The sequence below is a fragment of the Rhinopithecus bieti genome, unplaced genomic scaffold (assembly GCF_001698545.2).
Source record: "Rhinopithecus bieti isolate Rb0 unplaced genomic scaffold, ASM169854v2 scaffold_15769, whole genome shotgun sequence".
Classification (NCBI taxonomy): domain Eukaryota; kingdom Metazoa; phylum Chordata; class Mammalia; order Primates; family Cercopithecidae; genus Rhinopithecus; species Rhinopithecus bieti.
The window spans coordinates 831,636-848,314 of record NW_016809129.1 but is presented as its reverse complement, the minus strand read 5'-3'; the positions used below and the strand labels follow the sequence as shown (position 1 = coordinate 848,314).

Sequence of the window (16,679 nt, the reverse complement as noted above, 5' to 3'; positions counted from 1 at the left end):
AAGGTTTGCTGATTTCTATAGAAGACCCTCCCCCGTTGCTTGAGAGTGGCCTTGCTGGGGCTGCATTAAATTGTTGTACTGGTGCTCCACCTCGTGTCTATGTCTGGAACTGCAGTTTTGGTGCACCTTTGGTTGCCTTTGCTTTGAAAGACCCCATTTTTATTAGTACTTGAATATAGGCAAGTCAGAAGCCAGTCCTTGGACAACCTCCTTAAAAATCAAAATATTGGCCGGGCGCGGTGGCTCAAGCCTGTAATCCCAGCACTTTGGGAGGCCGAGACGGGCGGATCACGAGGTCAGGAGATTGAGACCATCCTGGCTAACACGGTGAAACCCCGTCTCTACTAAAAATACAAAAGAAAAATTAGCCAGGTGTAGTGGCGGGCGCCTGTAGTCCCAGCCACTCGGGAGGCTGAGGCAGGAGAATGGCGGGAACCCGGGGGGCGGAGCTTGCAGTGAGCTGAGATCGGGCCACTACACCCCAGCCTGGGCGACAGAGCAAGCCTCCGTCTCAAAAAAAAAAAAAAAAAAATCAAAATATTGAACATAGGGGACTAAATGTTTCCTTCCAACTGCATTGCACAGTGTGGAGTGAGAAAGACTCTAGTGAGAGAGACTGGAAACAATCATGATTTTTCTTGCCAGGTTGTTTTCACGATAGCCTGGAGGTACAGAAACCTTGTAATTGGTGTCTGAAATTCCTACTGAGGCATTTAGTACATATAGTGTTAAAATTGTGCCTTGCTGTTGAGGTTCCAGGGCGGTTCTGCTGTCTTGCTGATGTCACTATCTTACACATTTTTTAGTCCTTTTTAATAAAATGATTTTTTAATGATTAGGACCTGAACAATTTTCATCCCTATTCTATGGCACAAAGACTGTATACATTTTTACAAGATGTTAGAATTGACTACCTTTGAGGAAAATCTTCATAAATTTTGCCTAACTCCGTTGCCCCTTTCTCCTGTCTTGTTCTTCCCATCATCAACTTAGTACAACTAGTATTGATACTCTTCTACCTTTTATGCTGTTTTGTAGATAACTTTTTATATTTTATTTTAAAACTTTTAGTTATCTCTATAAGTTGTATCATTTAATAAATTTTTTCAATTCCTTTTATCTTCATTGATACCATGTATCATTTGACAGTTTCTTATGCAGAAAGGAACACACCCACATTTTATCAGCTATCAAAGAGTTTTTTAGGGGGGGGGCTTTTAACTCTATCCCCCAAACATGGCCTAGGGCAAGACACAGAGTAGGTTTTGGTTATATAAATGTTCACTCATTATTTCTTAAGCATCTTTGTGACAGGCACTGTCCTAATCACTGGGGATGGAGCAATGAAAAAAACAGACAAAAACCTATGACTTGACGGGGCTAATATTCTGCTGTGGCAATATAAAATAAACACATAAAGGAATAAATGCATTGTGAGCAGAAAGGGGTGCAATTTTAAAGAGAGTGGTTGAGGAAAACCTCACTGTGAAAGTTCCATTGAGCAAAACTCTTAAGGGTGTGAAGGAATGAATGATAGAAATACGACTACGGGGAAGAGCCTTTCATGTCAAGTGAAAAGAACAAAAAGCCTGGAGCAATATAATGAATCTGGAATGCTCAATATACAACAAGAAGGTCTAATGTAGCTGGAGAGGAATGACCAAGGACAAGAATAACAAAGTATAAGATTAGAAAGATAAGAGGAATATTTGTGGGGAGGTGGGTGTCCAAAAGAGGACAGGTTGTTTATGGTCTCATAGGTTATCGGAAAAAACTCGATATTACTATAAGCCATATGGGAAGACAGAGGGGCAGCATGGTCTATTTCTGATTTATAAAGGACTTCTTTAGCTACTTTGTTGAGAAGAGACTGTTAGGCAGATGTGCGCAGAAGTAGACACATGGGCTTAGGGGGCTCTTGTGATAATTGAAGCTAGGCATGGTGGTGGAAACCATTGGGAAATATAGGAGGTAATTAGAAGGGGTCATTTAGTCAGTTCAGACTGACAGAATAGCACAGACTTGGTGTCTTAAACAACAGATATTTATCTCTCACATTTCCAGAGGCTGAGAATTCTGATATCAGGGTTCTGGCATGATTGAGTTCTCATAAAGGGCCCTATTCCTGGTTTCCAGAAGGCCGTATCCTTGTTGTATCATCACTTGGCGGGGAGGGAGAAAGAGAGAGAGAGAGAGAGAGAGAGAGAGAGAGAGAGAGAGAAAGAAATAGAATCTCTAATTTATTGTTTTGTAAGGGCACTAATCTTATCAAGAGCGCTCCATTCTCATGACCTAATTGCCTCAAAAAGACCCTATCACCAAATATCAACACATTGGAAATTAGAGTTTCAACATACAAATTTGAGGCAGGGGATATAAACATGTAATATATAACAAGGTAAATGTTAATAGTAGAGAGTACAAAGAAATTTATTTATGGATATAAATGTGAGCTGTAAGAGAACTGATTAATCGATACATTTTATTGACATGAAATTGACAAATAAAACATCTATAACCACTGCATCTTACGCTGGATGCCAGTCACTTGTGTTGGTCATAGAATTTTTCTTTGCCTCTGAAAAGTTCTATTTTTCAGCTGGCTTCCTGGAAATGCTACCTTTGAGAATGTACTGCCACTCCCCTCCCAGTTAGCCAATGCTATTCACGTGGAAATAAAGAATAGCTCATCATCATGGCCATCTGAGAACGTGAAGTAGCTTTCTATAAATCAGTTAATGAGATTAATTTTAAATTAACAATCTTAACTGCAATGCTGTCATATTTTGATATTATAACCAAATTAGAAATGATGCTTTATCAGTGTAGTGATAATAACATTTAAATGTTAGTACCTGATTAGTAGTAACTGGTAAGAGGGAAAACTAAGTATGGTTTTTAAGATACAAATAATGTTTTTAAGTAAAGAAGAAAAGCTATTATAATTCCTTGTGCCTATTGACATTATATAGTCCTTTGATTAACCATTTTTCCCCTTTCCTTCTGATTTTAGATGTTCTTGGCAGCTCTGGCACTCAGCTTTATTGCTAAGGCACTAGGTGCAGTTGTTATGAAAAGTAACATCATTCATATAGAAAGGAGATTTGAGATATCCTCTTCTCTTGTTGGTTTTATTGATGGAAGCTTTGAAATTGGTAACTTTTTTTTTCTATTTTAATAACCAAACTTGCAAAGTTAAAAAAAAAATATGCTTTACACCACTGGTTATCAACTGGGGTAAATTTATCTCTCACAGGCAATTTGGCAATGACCAAAAACATTTTTGGTTGTCATAACTGGACAGGGACTGGGGGGCAAGGGAGGTACTACTGGTATCTAAAGTAGAGGTCAGGGGTACTGCTGAATATTCTATAATGTGCAAAGAATGATAGAGCCGAAAATGTTGATAGTGAGGATGTTCAGAAACCCTGATTCTACACAAATTCAATTTTTGCAAACTAACACCATGTCCTACTTTACCTCCCCTCTCTCAAGATGAAGAAAGTTTGGGAGAGGACTGTTATTCTTAAGGAGAAAGGAATCTTTTCGGAGCAACCTACATTAGACTTCTATTGTTTCACTGAGCACACCAAAATCTTTCCTTTGAAATATTTAAGATATTTTGTTGTCTTCATTTTAATTTGGATTTCTCCAATAATAGCTCAGGGAAAACATTTTCTGGTTCATATTTGTGTCTTTCCCTATTTAGTTATTTTCTTCTAGAGCATTTATGAGATGAATATTAAATTTTCTGGGAATTTTCTCTTTAAATTTTTTCTCCTAAATTTCTATAGTTTTTCTTTATGTTTCATTAATCTTTGCTGATGCCATCAGTCATCTTACCATATCAAGTTCTAATTGGTATATATATCTATATTTTACATTTACAACAGCACTTATTATTTTTAGGCTGCCAGTTCTGATTTTATGGATGCAATGTGCCCTTGTACTCCTAAAGACACTAAATTTTTTATAAAGTAAAAAATTTACCCATTCATTTTGGTGCTTTTCTTCCAAACTATTTTTATGCTATTTTTTTAATAAATGTTCAGGAATCCTTAACTGCTATTTCTTCATTGTTGTGCATGAGGCTCCAGATGGATTAGAAGTGGTCATGACTCTTTCCATTTGATATGCTCTATGTATATTATTTAATATAAATGACTTATGCACGACATTAAATCTCAAGTGGTTTCTCCTCCAGGAACCTTTCTGGAAGCTCTGGTTTTTTTTTTTTTTTTTTTTTTTTTTTTTTTTGAGACGGAGTCTCGCTCTGTCGCCCAGGCTGGAGTGCAGTGGCGCAATATCTGCTCGCTGCAAGCTCCGCCTCCTGGGTTCACGCCATTCTCCTGCCTCGGCCTCCCGAGTAGCTGGGATTACAGGCGCCCGCCACCTCGCCCGGCTAATTTTTTTTATATTTTTAGTAGAGACGGGATTTCACCGTGTTAGCCGGGATGGTCTCGATTTCCTGACCTCGTGATCCGCCCACCTCGGCCTCCCAAAGTGCTGGGATTACAGGCGTGAGCCACCGCGCCTGGCCTCTGGAAGCTCTTAATTAAGTTCCCCCTTTCTGTGGTTTGATGGCAGTTCTGTCCCTCTGTTTTTGTCGTCAGTATGAAACTTCTTGAAGACAGATGCCATAGTTTATTCTTTTTCAAGTAACTTTCTTATTTCTGGCTGTGAGCTTCATGTCAGGTACATTTAGAAATTTAACTAATATTAAGAATAAAAAAGAAATGCATGAAGGAGCACCTTACCCTCAGATCAGGAAGATTCATCTCCATTTTCTTCATTCCAATATAATCCAGTCAACTCCAAATTTTCAGTAAAATTTTGCTTCACTAATATTGCCAAGTAATTCAAGTGCTTTTTTTGTGTATTTAAAACAACTTTTCAGTGAGTGGTCTAATGTAGGTGAATTCACCTTCTCAATTAAATTACATCATCTTTGAGGGAAGGCACTATGCCTGGATTCTATTTGCATCCATTCTGGGGTTTTCAATTCTAGAGGCAAAATTGAACTAAGTTGTATCAACATACTTTTGTTCTCTTCCTAGGAAATTTGCTTGTGATTGTATTTGTGAGTTACTTTGGATCCAAACTACACAGACCAAAGTTAATTGGAATCGGTTGTTTCATTATGGGAATTGGAGGTGTTTTGACTGCTTTACCACATTTCTTCATGGGACAGTAAGTGTTTAAAAAAAAGAAAAAGGCCTCTGTGCCAGTAACTATCAGTACCTTGTAAATTAGGAGTAGAATTTTATTATTATCCCTTTAAATAGGCAGTTACCTTTTGAGAAGTATACCCACTAAGTGTGTACAGAAATAGTGTCTATTTGTCTACATAATCACTTTATTTATCATAGCTTTCATAGACTTTGAAGTAACAAAAAGACTAAATTGTAGTTTCAAATGAAATGCATAGGCATTTTATGAGTTTTTAGTATAACATATATACTGTATGTCTTTGCCTATAAGATTTTGATTATTTTTTATAACACTTCAACACTTATACCTCTACCCACTGGGGTATAGGTGTTCCCATCATTTCGCTGAAGCTGTTATTCCTAAGGTCACTGTGTAGTTATAATTACAGTCAGATGGTCCTCAGAGAAAAGTTTAAATGACACATGAGGGAGAAACTTATTTTTCACATTAAAGTTAATGTAGCCAGTTCAAGGATGATATGATTCTACCTCTTTCCATCGTAGTGCTATGCCTTGCATGGCCTTGGCCTCATGATCCAAATTATGGCAATGTATTTCCAGGCAACAAGACAGAAGAAGAGAAGAAGAAGAAACAAACAGTCCACACAGGCTGAGGCTTAAGAAGCATTTTTAGGAGCAAAGTATCTCCACTGACTTTACATTTACCATATATTGGCTACATTTCACACATAAATATATAAATACTGAAAAAAAATAGACATTATTCCAAGATACCATGTTCCCAGTTAAAAATCCCAACTATGATTACTATGGAAGGAAAGAAGAAAGGATATTGAGAGACAAGGAGCAGTGTCCATTAGAGACACCAATTACTTTCTCATTGCCAAATCCAGCAGTGATGTCATTTGCTTACCATATTAATTCCATCTCCCTGCCATATTTGGCCCTTCTAAGAAGTTTCTTCTTAGTGGTACTGCTCTAGCTTGTTTTCATCATACTGCACTCTCTTGATTCATTTTCTATCTTTGTGTCTTCTTCATCATGTCCATTTTTTTCCCCTCTGCTTTTGGCACCATACCGTCAGAGTCCCCTAATTCCCTTTTTAATCTTTATTTATTATTCGTCATGATTTGTATGGAAAATAAACCTCAAAGGCAACTGTCACAGCTTCATCTTCCATTCCACCCTAAAATTAAGGACCACAGTCTAGATCAGCATTTCTCTAAATATGACATAATATGTGACACCTTTGCACCTATTATTTCTACAGCCTTGAATACCTTTGTTTCTTTGTCTACCCTTCTATTCATCTTCAAGATTTGTTTTACCTATCATTCTTATTTTGGTGTCTTCTCTGATCTCTTCCCACAACCTCCAAGCAAAGCTGATCATATCCTTTGTCTCTGTGACAACTCAGGACCTTGTATATTAAACTTATACATTTTATCATATATGTTTATATTAGTGTGAAATTCCTTAAGTACAAAAACTGTGCATTTTATTTCTAGTTCTTTGAAGCTGAGCATAATGCCTGGAATACAGTAGGCTGCCTTTAGAGCTCACATGGTACCTAATTATTTATGGATATTAACATCTCTGTTATTCCTATCAAGTTTTTTCTCATCTAGTTGAAATGGACTAGATTTTATTTTTACTACGTTTTGAAGAGTCATACATTAGAGCGTGTGTGTGAATATGTGTCCATGAAAGAAAATCTGACAGACTGATCATCTTTGAAGATAATTCAAAAGGATGAATGGTTACATGCAATTAATAATTACTTTTTAAAAAGGTGAAACCAGGGTATTTCATATATTGACCAAGATATAACCACTCCTAGGATAACAGGAAAGTGATAACCCACCTAGCCTGGGGTGTACCAAATCATCTTTCTTGCTGGACACTTCCGTTTCACTTTTACCCATCACATCTCTTAAAACACATGCTGGGAAATTGACAGAAAGGATTCTGGTAATTTGGGGAAGATAATGGTGCAAATAAAGGGGAATATTTCTCTATATTTCAGGAAACGTGAAACTATTCAGTAGATAAGCAAAATGTTCAATTCAGTGATGTTCTTACAGTTACAGGTATTCTAAAGAAATTAATATTGATTCATCAGAAAATTCAACATCGACCTTATCCACCTGTTTAATTAATCAAATTGTATCACTCAATAGAACATCACCTGAGATAGTGGGGAAAGGTAAGAATTAACATTGACAGTAAAAAGTCTTCCAAAATGTATAAATTTAATTACATCTCTAAAAATTGTTGTGATATTCATTAGCAAAATTTAATTACGAATGACTAGGAAAAACACTTGACTCTTACAGACATAATTATAGTGTTTATGTACACAGTTGACCCTTTAACAACACAGGTTTGAACTATGTGATCTCACTTCTATGCAAATGTTGTCCATCCAAACTGCGTGATAAACCTGCCAATAAGAATATCTGACATTTTCTATATTTGGATTGCACAGGGCCAACTGCAGAACTTAAGTGTGCATGAATTTGAGAACACACAGGCAGCCCTGTAACAAATTCCTTAATATAACAAGGGATGACTATATTATATGTAAAAGCGTTTAGAAGTAGATCAGAAAAGAGAATATTTTCAGTAGGAAATTGACAAAGGATATATGTATTAAAGTAAAACAGGAGGAAATAGTATAAATATGTAAATCATATAACTTTGCTTTCAATGCAAAAGGCAAACTATTATATCATTTAAAGATTTTTTGCCTATTGTAACCCAAATTATAAATTATAATTGCAAATTGTACCGCTAAGGATTTTTTTAAACCTATTAAATAGAAAAGACTAAAATATATAGAAACGAAGTGGAGGCAAAACAGGATTTCACATTGTATATATTGCTGAAAGTGTATACATTTGTAAATCTTTCTGGAGATTCATTATCAATATATATTAAGAACAAAAATATACTTACCTACTTAGTCTGAAATTCTGCTATTATTGATTAATCTTGAGGAAATAACCAGGAAACTGCAAAAGGACTTATTTACAGTTATAGTCATGATAAACCTAACAGAATAAAACAATAAAAAAGAAAATAAAAAATGAGATATTGAATAAACACATTTTGAAACTTATTCAACACATTACTGTCCAGTCATTAAAGTTTTGATATTTAAAAAATCTTAACAACATGGAACTATTGTTATAATATAGTGTTAACTGTGTATACCATTTCATAATATGAACTGGATTTTTAAATATATAATGGACATAATGAGTATAATGCATATATTTTATGCAAATCTGGAAGATATATAAAAACACTTGAGGTGATCTTCTGTGTGCAATGTGATTACAGATAATTTTTACTTGTTTATGCTTTTCTATATGATATGGCTTGACTGTGTCCCCACTCAAATAGCACCTTGATTGTAATAATCTCCACATGCCAAGAGTGGGGACAAGTGGAGATAATTGAATCATGCGGGCGGTTTCCCCCATACTGTTCTCATGGTGATGAATAAGTCTCACAAGATCTGATGATTTGATAAATGAGAGTTACCATGCACGCGTTCTCTTGCCTGTCACCATGTGAGACATGTCTTTGCTCTTCCTTCACCTTCCACCATGATTGTGAGGCCCCCCAGCCATGAGGAACTGTGAGTCTGTTAAACCTTTTTCCTTTATAAATTACCCAGTCTCAGGTATGTATTTATTAGCTGCATAAGAATGGACTAATACACCATATTTTCAAAGTTTGCAAAGTGAATATAAATTACTTGTACTTGTAAATTAAAAAAAAAAAGAGTAGAGTAAGAGTTTACAAGTAGTTGAATTTGTAACAGAAATGCTAAAATTAATGTTTACGATGAAACACTCTCTTATCTACATAGGTTGTGTGAAGGAATCTGGGTCATACATGTGGATGTATGTGTTCATGGGCAATATGCTTCGTGGAATAGGGGAGACTCCCATAGTACCACTGGGGCTTTCTTACATGGATGATTTTGCTAAAGAAGGACATTCTTCTTTGTATTTAGGTAATGTACACAAAATATTAAATTATATGATCACTTTCCCTTTGTCTACTTTTGAAATAGTAGAGTTACTAAACTTATTATTTCACCTATTAGAACATATATTTGGGTATATGTATTGTATCATGTTTCTTTTAAAAACATGGTGAATAAGAGCCATGCATTCTTGGCATCTAGTAAAATTGCTTTATAATATTTTCAGGTATATTGAATGCAATCGCAATGATTGGTCCAGTCATTGGCTTTACCCTGGGATCTCTGTTTTCTAAAATATACGTGGATATTGGATCTGTAGATCTAAGTAAGTGCAACCAGAACAAGGTACCATGATAATGTCTTTCTAAGCACACACACAGAAAACATTTTTCCAAATAACTGAATTCACTCTTTCAATAGTCCTTTGCTTAATATAATTAGAAAGTTACAAGTAGGAAATAAATGCATTACTAATCAGAATAAATATAAAATCTAGCTCCCATTTATACTATCTTTTACAGCTAAGTGTAAAATGAGAGAATGTAAACAAATTTATTTTCATGAGCTTGGGCCAAAATAACCAAATGTAAAAAGTCTCCCTCCCAAACTGACGGCCCAGTCAAGTAAATTTTATTTTTCAGTTGATGGTGGCTTGGATGTTGATGTGTAGAACTTAAAGTTTGCTTTGCTAAAGTCTTCTTGTGGCTGCTGCATTGGTTTATGGCTGGAGTCATTTGAGAGACTTCACTGTGTAATTTATGGTCATTTTCCCTGGTCCTAGCAGAGGGCTTGGCATATGGCAACATTCAGTAAGTACTTGTTGAACAAAGTAATAAAGCAGAGGATACATAAATAAAATCTATGATTTTCTTCTTCATTCTCAGAGCATACTTTCCTTCTTATCTCATAGGTGAAAGTGATGCCATGTTATAAAACTGTCTCAACTTCAGGCCCTTTTCCCTAAAATATTCTTGCACCATATCTGTCTTTATCTTCTTTTTCTCTTTCCCAACTCAGTGGAAAACATATCCATCTGTATCCAATGCTGATAGATCTAGCTGGAGCTTAGATTCTCCCTTCCTGTTTCTTTATCTCCATCTTCTCCTTGATTCAGCAAACACACTCAAGTATTTCCCATCTTTATACATAGCTACAGTTTTTTACACCCCCACACAACTTTCTAGCTGAATCTTTTTTTTATTCCTCTTCAGAGCCAAGCACCTAGGAAAATATCAACTAAATTAGCTAAGATATCTCACCTTCTCACCTCCCATCCACTTCTCAATTCAGTATAATCTGCTTCTGTTGTTAGTGAAACACAATCGATTTCTACCTACTTTACTACAGATCTGTAAATAGGTATATTTCTATCATTTGTGTTAATTGATATTTCCAGTTCCTCTTCATGTTTTCCCTTCTTAGATATCCTATTAGCCCCTAAAGCGCAATATGTCAAAATCTGATCTCATCATCTTACCTCCAAACCCACTTTATTCCCTCTATTCCTTCTCTTGATTAATATCCATACCTTATTCAAGTATTGACTGAGTTACTGTGCCCTGTAATCTCACATTTCTCTGCATTTACACTTGGTAAAACTTTTCCCTTTTTTCATTTGCATAGATCTTGAAGTCTCTTCCAAAATATGGATCCTCTTAGAGATGCCTTACTTCACCACTTTCTATTAGTCCCAAATGAATAGCCAAGAGCATGCCTTTATTGTAACCCTTCTCACAATGAGCTATTAATATTTGTGTGCTTACTTGCCATCTCTCTACCACATGACAGAATGACATGTTCTTAGCAAATAATAATTAGTTATGTTTGTGAATAAATAAATACGATTTTCTATCTCACTAGGACTTCAATAGATCATTCCAAAGAGATCAAAGGATCCATTTCCATGATGAGATAGACATCACAGTGGGCCAGCAACAGCCAAAAGCTTGAAAATGTTTGCTAATCTAAAACTATAAAGAAAATACTTGATAAAATGTTTTACATGTTCAGTGTTAGACACATAACTTAGAGTAGCTACATGTTACATTCATTATTTCTACTCATTCAACTCCAGTTTCATCATTGCTTTATCACGAAGAGTACAGAAATAAGTGGTAAATGTCCTTAGGTAAATTATTTTATAAGCTCTCTATTAAGAAACCATTACATTATTTTATAATTTATCACGATACAATTTCTAACATTGAATGTTCAGGTATTATTATATCTTCTCTTATTCAGTGATGAGTATGAGCTTCACTTATAAAGTATACTTTGGCAAACTCCAATGCCTAACGGAGCTGAAGAGGTAAAATAAATGAGTAAAAAGTGCCAGGAACAGGAATTTAGGGTGTGATGGTTAGAATAGGAGAATTTTTTTGGTTGTGAACTGCTCTCCCCACAGGTCCAAAAGCACATGTGTTCCTCAGCTCTGGCTTATTCTTTTAATGCACAAATTTAGGCCCTGCATTGACAAGGACTTCTGATTTGTTTCCAAGAAAATCCAAAATCCAAAATTTTATGTAGAATTTTCAATTTTAAGACTGTGAGTAAGCCAAGAAAAACTATTTCTCAGGTCCTATCTAGCAAGATTATGACCCTTAGTTAGTATGTGTAGAACAGTGAAAGAACAGAAAAAAAAGTCATCAAAATTACATTTGTCACAGGTGATGAATAAATACTTTGCATGTAGATGGAGTCACTGATTTAACCAATCATTTCCTGAAGTCTGAGTTGTTGATTATGACACAATATGATCATATAGATCAAGTTTAAATCTGTGCATACTTGAAAATAAATTATTTCTAGATAGTTTGTAATCAAGTCAATGTTATCTCATATTAACGAGTTTTCTTATAGATCAGAGTAATGGCACCACTTAATTGTGCCACAAACTTCTATGGTGTGTGTGTTTCTGTATGCATACGCTTTTTTATTTCTTATTATGTTTCTTTTATTGTGGTAAGAACAATTAAAATGAAATCTACCTTCTTAACAGATTTTGAAACATACAGTGTACCCATGAAAAGTAGGTTTAAATTATGCTTGTCCACTTATGTACAGATTTTTTCAAGAAATATATTGAAAAACTTTGAGGAGATTTGTGAAAATTTGAGAAAATTTATAGATGAATTACATAGTGTAGAAATATAGAAAACCCTAAGAAAAAGGCATGTCATGAATGCATAAAATATGTTTAGATTCTAAACTGTTTTATCATTTACTACCATAAAATATACACAAATCTATTATAAGAAGTTAAACTTATTAGAGGGGACAACATGGCCAACTGGACACACTCAGGAAGCACCACTTCCACTGAGGAAGCCCAAATTATTGAATAAACTAACATACTTCCAGCATATCTTTTGAGAGAAAACACTGAAAGTCAATAGAGAGGTGACACAGACACTGAGGCTGAAGAGAGAGAAAACTGGAAACCCAGTGCAAGGTTGTTGAACACCAGAGATAGTTGCCAGCTAAGGGGTGAGTAAAGTGGCAGTGGAACAACCTATTCTTGCTGATGACATCTGGGATCCTACCTACAAGAGAACCCACAATCCCCAGAGACAGTGGAACAGGCAGAGGCACCTGCCCAGAGAGTGGACAGAAACAGAACTACAGGCAGCATGGAACCCAGGGAGGTTTGCATATTGGGTAGCTGCAGCAGAACGCAGCTGTAGGTGTCCAACATCCAATGCTCCCTTTCTTCCACCAAGTAGCTCTCAACTCACCTGACTGCTGAGCCAAGAGAGAGTGGGGCCAACTTGCCTGTGAGCCGGGACACATCTGTACTGTAGGCTCTTCTGCCGCCAGTTCCTCCCAGCACTCCTGCCTGGCCACACCTGCAAGAGCATGTGTACAGCACAGCCTCCACTGCTCAGCCTGAGGGTTTTTTCCAGTACTCCCACCTGGGTACTTCCTCAGTGTCCTTGGAGCACTTCAGATCCCCCAGTGTAGCTACTGCCTGAACGAGAAGGACCAGACAATGGAGCCACAGGCTAGTCCCAAAACCTCAGGGCTGCAGTGCATAGCTTGGGAGTGTGAGCTGAGATTGGTGCCAAGCACTCAAGCAGAGGAGGAGCCCCCAATCTCAGAACACGGAGAGGGGTGAGATGCATGGGGTCAAGGGCCAGTGCAGAATGAGACATGCCTCTTTTCATAGGCCCAGTCCAGGAAGGCTGTGTCCTGTGTGCTAGCTCCTGCCTCTGCCTGAGGGAGCTCCATGGCTCAGAACAGTTTCCTAACAAAGGAAACACAAGTGTGGTACCAGTGACCAGAGAGGGCATCCCCCAAGGCCCAGGAGTAGGCCTGTTATGGGGGTCATCTGTCTTCCCTGCTGCCACAAGCACTGTTGTAAACACGCTGAAAAACAAAAGAGCTGTGCCCCTGAGTAACAGTTTATCTGGCAGCCATTACTCTTAAGCACCATTTACTGGATTACAGCTCAATTTAAAACATCTATATTTATATAGATAAACATAGATAACATAGATAACATAGATAAACATCTATATAAATATATATACACACGTATATATGTGTGTTTATATATATATACACACAGATGTGTGTGTGTATGTGTGTGTGTATGTGTGTGTGTATGTGTGTGTGTGTGTATGTGTGTGTGTGTGTATGTGTGTGTGTGTATGTGTGTGTGTATGTGTGTGTGTATACATATATATATATATATAATTTGAGACTGTATCTTACTCTGTTACCCAGGCTGGAGTGTAGAGAAGTAATCATAGCTCACTGCAGCCTCAAGCTCCTTGGCTCAAGTCATTCTCCCACAGCCTTCTAAGTAGCTGGGACTACAGGCACACACCACTACACTTAGCTATTATTTGTTATTTTCTGTAGAGACAGGGTTTTCCATGTTGCCCAGGCTGATCTCAAACTTCTGGCCTCAAGTGATCCTCCCACCTTAGCCTCACAAAGTGCCGGAATTACAGGCTTGGGTCACTGTGCCTGGCTTCAAACATAGTTTGCCAGTATACATTGTGTATGAAACTGAGAGCAAGAATCTAGCTACAAATAAAAATGTTGTACAGAGTCTTATCCCAGAAATTAACCCAACTGACCATACTGAACTTGTACCACAGTTAAACGAACACCAGCCATTCAAGATTAAAAGGAATCAACAAGAAATCTGGCAATTCAAAAGGTAAGAATGTACCTTAAACTTAAAATGGGTGCATTTGAGCTCTCCAGCGATGGTTCTTAACCACATTGAAATGACTAAAATGACAGACAGACAATTCGGAATCTGGATAGGAAGAAAGCCATTGAGATTCAGGAAAGTGTTGAAACACAATTTAAGAAATTCAATAATTCCAGTAGAATGATCCAAAAGCTGAAAGACAAAATAGCCATTAAACAAATACTACTTCTGGAATCAAAAAAAAAAAAAAAACTACATGAATTTTATAATACATTCAGACCTTTAGCAGCAGAAGAACATACCAAAGAGAGAAAAGAATCTCAGAGCTTGAAAACCAGTTTTATAATCAACTCCATCAGACAAAATAAAGAAAAGAACCCTTAAAATGAAGAAAACTTCTAGGAATTTGGTTTCTTTCAGTAAAGAAACCAAACTTATGATTCATTGGAATTCCTGAGAGAGAAAAAGAGAGAGTAAGTAACTTGTAAAACATATTTGCAGATATAGTCCATGAAAATATTCTCAATCTTACTAGAGAGATTGACATGCAAATTCATAAATTACAGAGAACCCCTTTGAGATGCTATGAAGATGGCAATCCCCAAGGCATCTACTCATTAGATTCACCAAGGTCCATATGAAAGAAACAAATATTTTAAGATTTTTTGAGGGGCAACTAGAGAGATGGATCAAGTCACTGTCAAGGGGAACCCCATCAGTCTTGCAGAATGCCTTTGAGCAAAAACCATACAAGCCAGAAGAGATTGGGGGCCTATTTTCAGCACCCTTAAAGAAAAGAAATTTCAACCAATGATTTCATATCCCACCAAATTAATTTTATAAGTGAAAGAGAACTAAAATCCTTCTCAGACAAGCAAATATTGAGGAAATTTCTTATCACTAGGCCAGCCTTATAACAGGTCTCTAGAAGAGTGCTAAACATGGAAACAAAAGATTAATACCTGCCACAACAAAAATACACTTAAATACATAGCCCAGACACATAAAGCGACTACACAACCAAGTGTATGAAACAACCAGCTAACAACATGATGCCGTGATCAAAATCTCACATATAAATAATAACCCTGAATGTAAACAGGCTAACTGCCCCAATTAAAAGACACTGAGTGACAAACTTCATAAGAAGACAAAACTTAGCCTTCTGTTATCTTTTAAAAGACACATTTTACATGTATAATACCCACAGGATCAAAGTAAAGGGACGGAAAGAAATCTATCCATGCAAACAGGAAACAAAACAGGGCAGTAATCACTATTCTTACATCAGATAAAACAGACATTAAACCAAAAACAGTTAAGAAGGATAAAGAAGGGTATTATATAAGGATAAAGTGTTCAATTTAACGAGAAGACTTAACTATTCTAAATATATATGGAGTCAAAAGTGGAGGATCCAGATTGACAAAAAAATTTCTTAGAGACCTAAGGAAACTAAAAACAGACAGCCGTACCATAATAGTGGAAGATTTCAGCAACTCACCGACAGTGTTAGGTATCTAAGCAGAAAATTAAAATGTAAATTTTGGACTTAAACTCGATTCTCAACCAATTGGATCCAAAAACATCCTACAGAATACTCCACCCAACACTAACAGAATATACTTTCTTCTGATCTGCATATAGATTGTATTCTAAGATCAATCACATGCTCAGTCATAAAGTCTCAATACATTCAAAAACTTAAAAGTTTTTTGAGCACATTCTTAAACAAAAGTGCAATAAAATAGAAATCAATACCAAAATAGTTCTTAAAACCACCCAAAACATGGTAATTCAACAACTTTTCCTGAATAATTCTTGATTTAAGAATGAAATTAAAAGAATTTTTTGAAATTAAATGAAAGAGACATACCTCACTAAAATCTTTGGAATCTATCTAAAGTAGTATTAAGAGGAAGTTTACCATGCTAAAGGCCTTCATCAAGAAGGCAGAGAGATTTCAAATTAACAATTTAATCTTACACTTACACTAACCAGAAAAAAAAAGGACATCCCCAACGCAAACTGAAAATAAATAACTAAAATCGGAGAAGAACTGAATGAAATTGTGATGCAAAATGTAGAGAAAAGATAAATAAAACCAAGAGTTTGTTATTCAAAAGAATATAAAAAGATTAATAGACTGTTAACTAGATTAACAAATAAAAAAAGGAGATCTAATTAAGCACAGTCAGAAATGACAGAGATCACATTACAACTCCCATAGAAATGCATTATGAATGCCTCTGTGCACACAGATTAGAAAATCTAGAGGAAATAGAGTCATTCTTGGAAACAACCTCCAAAGATTAAATCAGAAAAAAAGTGAAAACCTGAACAG

At 36.1% G+C, this 16,679-nt stretch overlaps 1 protein-coding gene across 1 annotated transcript in view; it reads left to right on the top strand.

Annotated features, from left to right (window-relative positions):
* The window catches only part of SLCO1B1 (solute carrier organic anion transporter family member 1B1), a 109,443-nt gene that overhangs the window by 34,902 nt on the left and 57,862 nt on the right, over window positions 1–16,679 (top strand). The window contains exons 3-7 of the mRNA XM_017888600.1: window positions 3,014–3,155; window positions 5,058–5,190; window positions 7,256–7,377; window positions 9,052–9,198; window positions 9,398–9,496. Coding sequence (XP_017744089.1) covers window positions 3,014–3,155; window positions 5,058–5,190; window positions 7,256–7,377; window positions 9,052–9,198; window positions 9,398–9,496 — 643 coding nt within the window. The remainder of the gene's footprint in view (window positions 1–3,013; window positions 3,156–5,057; window positions 5,191–7,255; window positions 7,378–9,051; window positions 9,199–9,397; window positions 9,497–16,679) is intronic.